General features: G+C 35.0%; 1 protein-coding gene across 1 annotated transcript in view; it reads left to right on the plus strand.

The window, feature by feature from the left end:
• Positions 1 to 48: 48 nt before the first annotated feature.
• Positions 49 to 12640, plus strand: part of LOC136035799 (kinesin-like protein KIF20B) — an 82785-nt gene continuing 70193 nt past the window's right edge. The window contains exons 1-3 of the mRNA XM_065717770.1: positions 49 to 104; positions 444 to 553; positions 5033 to 5325. Coding sequence (XP_065573842.1) covers positions 49 to 104; positions 444 to 553; positions 5033 to 5325 — 459 coding nt within the window. The remainder of the gene's footprint in view (positions 105 to 443; positions 554 to 5032; positions 5326 to 12640) is intronic.

Consider the following 12640-nt stretch of genomic DNA (forward strand, 5'->3'; position numbering starts at 1 on the left):
GTTTGCAAAAAATCAGCTGAAATATATGTCACCCAGCAGCTTAAGGAGATGCAGCTCTCCTTTGAAGGTTTACTCGTCTTGTGGAATAAACAGATTGTCAATGTGTATATTTCTACGAGCGACCAGTCAGGTATTGTTCTTTGCATTTAGCTGTAATCTCGATAGAAATTCAAAGAAATTTTTTTGTTAGAAATTCGCCAATGATTAAAATTCCAAAGTGTAAATTCTCCCTGCGGAAAGTTCAACTCCTCCCAGCCGATTAACTACAGTAATATTCTTTAATTTTAAGAAAATTCGGAAAGGTCTCTTTGTGGATAATTCCATCCTCGGAGAATTCCCCTCTCCCAAGCAGATATCTCCCTTACGGAAAACTACTCCGCCGAAAAATACCCATCTTGGAAAATTTTATTCTTTCATAATTTCATACTTTCTCATGTTTTCAGGGATAATGGCTATAAAATACTTACGGACTCGGAAGTCTTGGAAGAGATCTCTCTGTTCTCGTCACTTCTGAAACCAATAGAAGATTCAAAATCCAAGTCTCAGTTAGCGGGTGAGTTTAACAATTCTTTATCCAGGTATCCAGAGTGCCCTAATTTTAATTAGTTCTCTAAATCAGAGAAGAAACATAGACTTGCAAAAATTTCTGAATCCTGTAGGTCCATGTAGTGTGTTTAAAAAATATTCAAATTCCTGGGTCAGAGAAGATGGAAGTTGATTGTTGGTATGGCTAAATGGAAACTAACGCAAGTACATACAAAGAAGGGGGGGGGGGGGGGGTAAAAAGAGGGACAAACGTATAGAATTTTGTTTCCTAGAGTAATTTTTTGTTCTTTTTCCGATTGATTACAAAAGAAAGTTGTAAGTATTATCTGACACCAAGATGGACCAGCTCCATAATTTTCGACAGAAAAAAGCAAAAAGGAAGTTTCGACCCGAATATTCGGGGAAGAGTTATTTGGCATATGATCGCACATTTGAACGAAAAGCTTTAAAACAGTGGAACTTTGCTCAATAAAAACGAAAGCCATTGTGACTCATAGGTATCTGCAGGACTGCCCGTTTGTGTTCAAGACGTCGAGGATTGATTGGAACAATCGTCCCACAGGTTTGTCCGATAGCTGCTCAAGCAAGTATTTCCATCAAACCTGTGCGCTCAATTATTCTCAGTAATTATTAGCCATTTTTCTATGAAGTGCAGACTTTTTAACTGCAGACTAAAGCCAGGTTACAAAAGCCAACAAACTACAACTAGCAAGACTGGATGCAATCAACCAGACGATAAGCGAGCATATTGTAAACTAGAAACACTTTCTCTGTGTCCGAATTTGGAGAGGACTAACAATGTATGGCCATCCTATCCCCCATCCCTGAGTGCGCTAGATTACATTTTCTGGGGCTCCTTAAAGGAAATATTGTATGGGGAAAACCCAGACACAATTGATAACCTGAGATAAACCGTCAAGAAAGCAATCCGAATGACATGTTGGGAGTGTTGTGAACAACTTCAGTGGCCGAATGCCAAATGTCATCCAGTAGCGAGGTGCCTGGATCAAACCTGTGATTGGTTACTGATTGTAGTGACTAAACATTTACCAATTTAAGAACAATTTTGAAATGATCCGTCAAAATTGTCTGCTAATGTTGGACAATAAAACACAAATCTTTATCTTTGTGAAATCAAATAAAATCCAACAAACCACAATAAAATGTTTGCTTCTGTTAATCTTAAAAAAAAAAAAAAAAAAAAATTAAGGGCTCCACTCTGTAAAAATTTAAAAGTTGTGAATTCTATACGTAATGGAAAAGCGTCCATATACAGTTATAATGTTTTTTGGGAGTAAAGGTTGCCAATCTTAACACACAAAAATAGCAGAAATCATGCTAAAAAAAACAATAAAAAAATATATATATATATATATAAACTACTTCCATGAAGATGTAATGGTTTGACCCATGGACAGAAAGGGCAGAGTTCATTAATTTCTTTGTAAATTTGTCTTTACAGTTAAAAATGGCGATGCTGGCGAAAATGACAGCTCTTAAGTCGATCTTCCGTTATTTAAGGTCAGAATATCGTTTTCACCAGATGAGATCTGGTATTTATTACTTCCAATATTTCTAGTAATCCTCTGCCTTTACTGTTCTTTGGATTCAAGTGATGTGCAAGATCCTTCATGGCCTGGATTTTCCACTCTTCTCAATTTTTCTAATCTGCATTCAATTCACGTCTTTTTATTGATTAAGCCTTTCAATTAGTGGCCGAATAGTGACTACCGTTATTCAAATGGTATTCAATAATCTGAAATTCTAAAAATTCTCTAAACTTTCCCCCTTGACTCACTCGAAACTCTATGCTGCATTCTTGTGCTCTGCTGAACTGATTGCTAGGTCCCTGACTTTGCCGAAAGGAACTCTATTAAAATTTATTAATTTTTGATGACGATCACTTGCAAAACACCACTGTCTGCCTTCACTGTTTTTCAAGACTCCCTAAAAACTCCCTTTATACTGAGCTTTTTTCCTCTGCTGAACTGATGTTATGATCTGCTTAAATCTGGCTCTGATCTAAAAACCTGATAATATTGATCAGAAAGATCCTTCCTGCCCTGGATTTCCCAGTCTTCTCATTGTTCTTGATCAGACTGTCAATTAACATACTTTTACTGACTATCGTCTTTCAACTAGTGGCCGAACTGTGACTCCCGTTATTCAAATGACATGAAGTGACCAAATATTTTAAAGGAAAATTTCACCTTTTCAGCAGAAGAGAACTCTGTTGCCTGACTTTTTTGAAGTTAGATGATGTCAACAATAGTACCTGTTTCGTTTTTAACTTTGCTTTTTTTTCTTTTTTTTCAACGATATTCAAAATGCACTCCGATTGTTTGATTTGTTTGTATGGAAACTTACACAAGCATATCTCTTAAAAATTGGTGTATTCAATTATTTATGAAAAGACCTTCATTGAACGCTATGAAAGTTTTGAGAGCACTAGACACCAAGTTTAAAAAAAAGATAAAAAATGAAAGATAAAAAGGTAGAAAGACGTGCTACTAAAGAGCTTAAGAAGCCGCAGATTCCTTTTGAAGTTGCAGTTCTATTTTGGAATCAAGAGTTTTTTGGTGTTTGAATTTTTACCAATGAAAAGTGTTGTTGGATTTAATGCTTATGTTTACTTATTTATTATCCGTGTCTAAAGTGGCACCACTGACAAAAATGTGACCCTCATCTAAAAACTTATTTATTATCCGTGTCTAAAGTGGCACCACTGACAAAAATGTGACCCTCATCTAAAAACTTATTTATTATCCGTGTCTAAAGTGGCACCACTGACAAAAATGTGACCCTCATCTAAAAACTTATTTATTATCCGTGTCTAAAGTGGCACCACTGACAAAAATGTGACCCTCATCTAAAAACTTGACAGTTTAAAAAAAAAGGGAAAAAATCCCAGACAAGTGTGGTTTTCAGGTATAAAATGACAAGATGATCCGGAGGGACAGAAAACGTTTTATTTTCATTTCTTTGGTACCGTAAGATTTCGAAAGGAACAGTACAAACATCAAAAACAGGTTTTTGATCTTTGAATTTTTACGAATGATAAGCGGTGTCGGGTTTAAATAATCCTGTTGACTTACTTATTTGTCCAAAGTGGCAACACTGACGAAAATGTGGTCATCATCAAAAACCTGATAATTAGAAAAAAAAGTCAGAAAACCGCGGTTATCAGGTATAAATTGACCTAAGATGATCCGAGGGGGGGACTAAAATGTTTTTTTTTTTTGTTTTTTTTTGGTACTTTCAGTCTTCAAAATGTACTATATAAACATCAAAAATAGATTTTGATGTTTGAATTTCTACGAATGAAAGGCGTTTTTGGATTTAAATAATTATATTGGTCCATTCAGTTTCCTGGTTCAAAGCAGCAACACTAAAAAAAAAAATATGGCTCTCATCCAAAAACTTGATAATTTTGATCAGAAAGATCTTTCATGGCGTGGAATTTCCCAGTCTTTTCAATCCTCCGAATCAGACTTCGTAGCCGATTCAAGGAACCTAGTTGTCAAGAAACGGCGTTAATCCGATACAGTACATTAACATCTTTCGATTGGATAAGCTAAAAACATATAGCCCCCACCAGCTCAAGAAGGCGCGGCTTACCTTTAAGATGTAGTTGTCTTAGGAATTAATATATCTTTAGATTTTGAATTTTTGTGATCAAAAAGTTTGTCTAATTGAACGTATTCTTTTTATTTATTTTTACGATTAAACATGGCAACACTGACGAAAATGTGATACTGCCGTGATACCCTCATAATTTTGAGATAAACAAAAGAGAAATTTGGAAAAACTGCGGTTTTCAGGTAGTAATATACCTAATATGGGTCAATAGTTGGTTAAAAATCGATTGGATGTTCAAATTTGGAGATCTGTTACTAAAATGAAGGGCATTCAATTTTGAATTCCTTTGCTTAGAAAGACCAGAAAAGTTTAGACTTTATCTACCTCACTAATAGAAAGTTTTTTTTCTCTAGTCCAATTAATAACTAAACACTAAATTCTCAAGAACATCGTGAATAGAGGTTTTTTTATTTTTCTCTAGTCCAGTTAATAACTAAACACTAAATTCTGAAGAACTTCGTGAATAGAGGTTTTTATTTTTCTCTAGTCCAGTTAATAACTAAATACTAAACTCTCAAGAACTTCGGGAATAGAGGATTTTATTTTTCTCTAGTCCAGTTAATAAATAAACAATAAATTCTTAAGAACCTCGTGAATAAAGATTTTTATTTTTCTCTAGCCCGGTTAATAACTAAACACGAAATTCCAAGAACATCATGAATAGAGGTTTTTATTTTTCTCTTGTCCAGTTAATAACTAAACACTGAATTCTTAAGAACCTCGTGGTTACTTTTTATTTTTCTCTAGTCCAGTTAATAGCTAAACTCTAAATTCTTAAGAACCTCGTGAATAGAGGTTTTTATTTTTCTCGCGTTCACTAAGTAACAAAAATGGTTTTCCTTTCTAGTTCCGTTAATAGCTAAACGCCGAATCCCTCAAAACTCCATAGATGTATCCCAGAGATCCCGGGATAGTGGAAGCGTAACCTTGACAACCGATTGGATGTCTACAGTTTGGATTTCAGTGGTTGAAATCTACAATGATCAGATTTACGATGTGTTGGCAATGAAGAAAGATAAACAAGAAAGAGTGCTCACAGCCCCTCTGAAATTGGCAGAAGAAGGGAAAGGGTGTTTCTTCATCAAGAACATGCAAGAAATACTTGTACGTAGCGCTGATGAGGCGTACCAAGTTATTCAGGTAGGATACGATTTATTGCACCAAATGAAGCATCTTAAAGAGCCTGACATTGCCTTGTGACTAATCAAGATCTCGCCCTGGGCACAAGAGAGGCAAACACTGCCACTAGTTTTATTATTATTTGCTACCAGTTTAGCATATTACAAAAATATAATTATATTATTATATAGTAATTATATTAATTATACTATATAGTAATTTCCAGGAAAAATTGAAAAAAAAGCCACAAATATGAATAGGCCATGTCAAACGATAAAAATAAAGAATATATGTAATGTAAGTTGAAAAACTAAAGAAGAGGAAGGGTAAAAATCAGATGAAAATCGGCAAATTGGATTTATTTTTGTGCTTTTTTAAATCCTCTTAGTTCCTCTGAGAGTTCCTTTTAAAAAGAAAGTAAAAACACAAAAGAGGAAAGATGTTTTTTTTAGTTCGTCATTATTTTATTTATGTATTTATTTCCCTCAAAATCCCAAAATATTTAAAATATAGATATGATTGAGCATGGAAGTTTTTGAGTGAGTTTGATTCTTTGTGGCTTCTTTGTTTTTTTTTATTTGAATTATGTTTGGTCATGGTGGCTTTTTGTCATATAAGTGAGACATTCCGTTCACATATCACAAAAAACAGCAAATTTTGAAAAACAATTGCGCAAAACCAGGCAATGAAAGAGAAACATTCACCAAAATATAATAATCACACTAGGAGAAGCTCCTGAAAAACAAGTAAAATTTTTCACACCTCCATCCTTTCCAACTCTTCCATTCAATATAAGAAAAATTTTCATTACCACAAAAGTCTGAAATGTTACAACCCCCAATTAGCCTTCCGTCTACTATGGTCCTTACTTGGCCTCGGAGGGAGATGAGTTACCAAATCATCCCACACCACCCAAGCAGCTTCGTCCATACAGGCATGATGTGACATCAAAAGAACTGGAGTAACCTCAACATAACCATTAAAGTCCCCCATAAGACAAAACGAATCGGAAGGAAACTGAATAGAAAATTTACGTTTTTCATCTTCTAATATACACCACGTATCCTCGTTGTATGAGCTTGGCTCTGAAGGGATATAAACTGCACAAAAAATAATAAACCGACCATCTTCTTCGACTTTTAACCATATTAAATAAAAAGTAATTATAGAAAACAATTTTTTTTTTAACTGAAAGTAATTAAAGCTTAAAACTAACAGAAATTATTCCGAATATGAAGGGGGCTGTCTCCTTCTTAATCTCCCGCTCTTTACGCTAAACTTTGACTCTTTCTCATAATTAAATAAAAAAAAACAAGTTTTTTAACTGAAAGTAAGGAGCGACATTAAAACTGAAAACGCACAGAAATTACTTCGTATATGAAAGAGGCCGCTTCCTCATCAGCGCCCCGTTCTTTACGCTAAATTTGACTCTTTCTCTCAATTCTTCTTTTTTAAACAGTAAAAAACTTTAGCGTAAAGAGCGGGGCGTTGATGAGGATGCAGCCTCTTTCATATACGAAGTAATTTCTGTGCGTTTTAAGTTTTAATGTCGCTCCTTACTTTCAGTTAAAAAAACTTGTTTTTTTTTATTTAATTTCTGAACGTTTTTGAATCAATGCATGTTTTGATTTTGGCTCTCCGCAGAGGAATAATCAAAACGAAATTTGCATATTTTTTTTCTGGCTAAATGGCTTTCTCATAATTTTGATCGAATGATTTTGAGAAAAAAAGAGCGGGGGACGAAGCCTAGTTGCCCTCCGATTTTTTGGTTAATTAAAAAGGCAACTAGAACTTTTAATTTTTTACGAATCTTTTTACTGGTAAAAGATTTACGTAACTTATAAATTAGCTTATGTAAAGAACTTTTGTATTCTCAAGTTTTTATTACATATATGAGGGGATTCGCCCCATCGTCAGTACCTCACTCTTTACACTAAAGCTTAAATTTTATCCCAATTCATTAAAAATGACCCCTGAATCACAAAAGCCGTAGAATAAATAGTTGAAATTACTAAAAATACTTTAGCGTAAAGAGCGAGGTATTAGAAGGAGGTGAGCCCCTCATATGGGTAATAATTTCTGTTTGTTTTAAGTTTTATTGCTGTTCCTTACTTCCAGCTGAAAAGCTGGAAGTATACTTTTGTATTCTCATGTTTTTATTACATATATGAGGGGATTCGCCCCATCGTCAGTACCTCGCTCTTTACACTAAAGCTTAAACATTATCCCAATTCATTAAGAATGACCCCTGAATCACAAAAGCCGTAGAATAAATAGTTGAAATTACTAAAAATACTTTAGCGTAAAGAGCGAGGTATTAGAAGGAGGTGAGCCCCTCATATGGGTAGTAATTTCTGTTTGTTTTAAGTTTTATTGCTGTTCCTTACTTCCAGCTGAAAAAGCTTTTTCACATTTATTTTTTAATTTTTTTTTTAATAATGCTAGTAAATCCTGCTCTCCCTTCATAGAGATTTTCTTCTCCCATGACAAATTCTCGATGGAAAGTTCCCCCAGCATATCCCCCTCTTCTCAACCCCTCCCCCCAACCAAAAAAATTTTCCTGAAAACGCCTGTATACTTCCCAATAACCATTACTATGTGTAAGCACAGGTCAAAGTTTGTAACTTGTTGCCCCTCCCACGGGGACTGTGGGGGAGTAAGTCGTCCCCAAAGACATAGTTATAAGGTTTTTCGACTACGCTGAATAAAATGGCTATCTCAGAATTTTGATCCGTTGACTTTGGGAAAATAATTAGCGTTGGAGGGGGCCTAGGTGCCCTCAAATTTTTTGGTCACTTAAAAAGGGCACTAGAACTTTTCATTTCCGTTATAATGAGCCCTCTTGCAACATTCTAGGACAACTGTGTCGATACGATAACCCCTGGAAAAAAAAAAAAAATAATAAAAAAAAAAAATAAAAAAATAAACACGCATCCGTGATCTGCCTTCTGGCAAAAAATGCAAAATTCCACATTTTTGTAGATAGGAGCTCGAAACTTCTACAGTAGGGTTCTCTGATACGCTGAATCTGATGATGTGATTTTCGTTAAGATTCTATGACTTTTAGGGGGTGTTTCCCCCTATTTTCTAAAATAACGCAAATTTTCTCAGGCTCCTAACTTTTGATGGGTAAGACTAAACTTGGTGAAACTTATATATTTTGAACCAGCATTAAAATGCGATTCTTTTGATGTAGCTATTGGTATCAAAGTTCCATTTTTTAGAGTTTTGGTTACTATTGAGCCGGGTCGCTCCTTACTACAGTTCGTTACCACGAACTGTTTGATTCTACTTTTTAAAACAATAAAAACAAAGTTGCTCACCAACACGTTTTCTGTGCTCTTTTATTTTATTTCTATGCCCACGCCTCCCCCTCCCCCTGAAGAAAAATCATGGATACACCCTTGCGATGAGAATACATCCTCAGTTATCATTTCCAATTTCCTAAAGTGTTCTACATCTTTTTACCCTCTCCTTCTTTTCTACCTCAATTTGAGTACTTCTCATTCTAAAAGTTTTAATAGTATCTGATAATCTAATCTTTTGTAATATATTTACATTGATAGTGTAAAAAAATAGGCAAATATACCCCTTACTCTACTTAAGTATCATAAATTTCAGATACCCAGTAGACCATTTTTTTCCATATACTTATATTTATTATTTTTACCTTTATTAGAACACGCGCTTTACCTGTTTTTGGCGTGACTAGGGGAAATTCTGCAATAATTGGAGTAATTCAAAAAAGCCCTTCGGCTTTTCGCAATTCACAAAGCACGACTGAATTATGCCATTTGTATCACTTTTGGACGAAAATATTCAAATTTTAGACCCAGGAATTGTACCTCCTCCAACCCAGTAAGATTTCGTGGTACTTGTATGATATACGCCCTACCCAATGTTCTTCCAATATGTTTTTCCGATGCTGAATCACTGAATCAATTTGAGTACTTCTCACTCTAAATTTTGAACATGGAGGGGGGGGGGGGGTTGTTAAAATATAATGGGTCTGGAGGCCTAATTTGTCATATATAATTATTCTGCATATTATTTACTTCATAATATGCAGAATAAGAATTGTTATTAAAATTTCACACTGTCCAAATACTTTACCCCACCCCTAATTTGCAAATATATAGCTCAAATTACATATTTTTTTTATCTATTCTGTCACTTCTATTTGTCTTGTCTCACGCTAAGCTAAAAAAAGTTAACGAAAAAAAAAACGGTTCTATTTTGTGTCCAACCTAAGTGGTAGGCCGTATACCATGCAAGTACTATTTTGCCTTTGAAGGGAGAAAGGCTGATTGTCACTCTGATTCATTGTGCAACTGACGGGTATGTGAGAGGTTTTATACCGTATTTTGCTTCTGTTGTTAACGTTTAGTACCATCTTAAGTTGTTTATTTTATTACTCATGCATAGGCTCTCTCATTATTTTTCGTTCGATTATTTCCTTTCGATGATTTTGTATATTTTCAATTTTGTGGACTTGTTGCATGTTTTTATCTAGTTGTCTTTGATTAGGGAGGTTCCTTACTGTGCTTATTACGTTTTTTATATATTTTGTATCTTAGTTAGTTTTTTTTATCGACCTTTATTTTTTTTTGTTTTTTGCTTCAATTTCTTTAAGGTAAATTTTCTCCAGTGAGGGTAATTTTGAGAAAAAAACAACTCCATCCTATTTCAAGCCCGTTTTTTTTTCAAATTTTTCAGGCGGTGATAAAAAATTTACGATACGTCGTTACAAATCTAAACCTCAGCAGTTCTGGAGCTCATTCAATGTTTTAAGTTTGACATTCAAATATTTCCCATTTAGCATTTCTATACTTTTGACATTCTATCCCTCGATATTTCAATTCTTGGCCAACCTTTATTGATTGGTGTTTCAGAGTTCAAAGTGTCATCATCTAAATCGGGTACTGCTTGGACATTATTAATTCAGTAAGTTTTATGTGAAGAGAAAAATATATATATAAAAAAAAAAATTCGCAATAGGGATTATAGTGACGTATAATCCCTACTTACTGACCTACATGTTAAAGATATTGCACGGACATTATCTCACACTGAAAATAACGAATTCATTTACTTTGTAAAGGATTATTTTGAAACTAATTTAATCGGATGTGACAGCTGTTTGACAGTATGGTGAGTAATAAACTGATTTGATTTTGGACTTTGGCTAATTGTCCATATAATAGTTAATTATACCATTATGACGGAATATGTACATTCGTCGGTCTTGAATTTTGTGCAATCTAATCTTAAAGAAGGAGTAAGTGATGAAGTTATTGCTAACCATGCTGTTGGTTTTTTCGATGACAAGTCTATTATGGCGGCTAGAATAGAACTTTGGTCTCGTGTTTACGAGGGTGAATGTGTACAAAGACGCCAAGGCGATCAAGCTAATTACCGTCACATTAAGGACATGATGGAAATCTTCCAGAACTGCGACAACGAAAATTATTCTTTGCCTACATACGTGATTATTTTGCCTACCGAAGTTCCTGTTATTCCCGCTGTGGCTTATTCTAGCTTCACCTCAAAGCTTGTAAACATTGATTCGGAACTTAAGCAAATTCATGAGAAGATTTCGTCGTATGACCTTAAATTTCCCCCTCTTAGCAGCCCTGGCCCTCAGTCATTTAATCACGATCTGACGACCGTTGTTATAGCTAAAGTCCCATCGGAATTAAATAATCCTGCCAAGCGTTGCGAAATAATAGACTCTATTCCAGGTCATGAGTGTTCATAGCATTAAGCCCTCTGGCGATAAGCTGGGGGTACGAATTGACAAGATTGCTGCAACAAACTTTTGCAATGCCCTTCCAACTGTAATGAGAGATTGTGACGTCAAAGTAAAAGAAACGAAATATATTGGAATCATTAAAGGTATACCGACCAATTTTGATGAGGGAATGTTAATTGATAGCGACAATATTACTCATGCGAAACGAATAGGCAGTTCTTTGGCTGTTAGAGTGTTTTTTGAAAACGCTATTGAGCTCGCTAATACACTTCGACTTGGTATAAAGATTGGGTATGAGATATATCGAGTTTACGAATTCCAACGCCCACCCAAATGCTGTTATAATTGCCAATCACCAAATCACTTAAAATCAAATTGTGATAAAGAAAAATGCTGCTCCCGTTGCGCAGGGCAACATGAATCCTAGCCTGATTCTCGTGCCAGGCTGCACCAAAATGCGCGAACTGTCAAGGCAATTATGTGTCATTCTCAATGAAATGCCGAATTATTCGTGAACTTCTGTCGAATCGATCGTCCTATGCAAGAAAATGAGTGCTAAGACTAACTTCACTATATGTTCCTTCAATATTAACGGTACTAAGGATAAGGATGTTTTTTTTAGATCAGAAATTAGAAAATTTTGATGTTTAATTCCTCCAGGAACATTTCCTACCTATAGTGAGCTTAAACTCCCTAAGGAGAAGTAACGAACACTTATTTTTTTCTAAAAGTCGCAAAACCTCTGGCAGACCATCAGGTGGCATAGCATGTTTAATAAAAAAGACGCTGTTTTCACCACCCACTTTATGTTATCACGAGAGTGATTGTTATATTGCTACCCGTCTTGCCAACCTTGTCCTCATTAATGTTTATCTCCCCTGCGACCAAAAATCCCTCCGAAGTTATCTTCGAAATTAATTTATCTTCGAAAAATTAGGTATAATGGTGCCGAATTTCCTAAGACTCCTAGCCAGTGGAAAAAGTGATTAATGTCGCGAAGTTTGATAGATTGCCTACGGCCGACCGAATCCCTAATGTATCATGGATCAATCATTATAGTAACATTTTCGATACAGTGATAAATGCGGTCCATTTTCGTGGTACTTGTAAGATTGTAAGTAAGATTTCGTGGTACTTGTATGATATACGCCCTACCCAATGTTCTTCCAATATGTTTTTCCGATGCTGAATCACTGAATCAATTTGAGTACTTCCCACTCTAAATTTTGAACATGGAGGGGGGGGGTTGTTAAAATATAATGGGTCTGGAGGCCTAATCTGTCATATATAATTATTCTGCATATTATTTACTTCATAATATGCAGAATAAGAATTGTTATTAAAATTTCACACTGTCCAAATACTTTACCCCACCCCTAATTTGCAAATATATAGCTCAAATTACATATTTTTTTTATCTATTCTGTCACTTCTATTTGTCTTGTCTCACGCTAAGCTAAAAAAAGTTAACGAAAAAAAAAAAACGGTTCTATTTTGTGTCCAACCTGAGTGGTAGGCCGTATACCATGCAAGTACTATTTTGCCTTTGAAGGGAGAAAGGCTGATTGTCACTCTGATTCATTG

The sequence above is a fragment of the Artemia franciscana genome, chromosome 14 (genome assembly GCF_032884065.1).
Source record: "Artemia franciscana chromosome 14, ASM3288406v1, whole genome shotgun sequence".
NCBI classification, from domain to species: Eukaryota; Metazoa; Arthropoda; class Branchiopoda; order Anostraca; family Artemiidae; genus Artemia; species Artemia franciscana.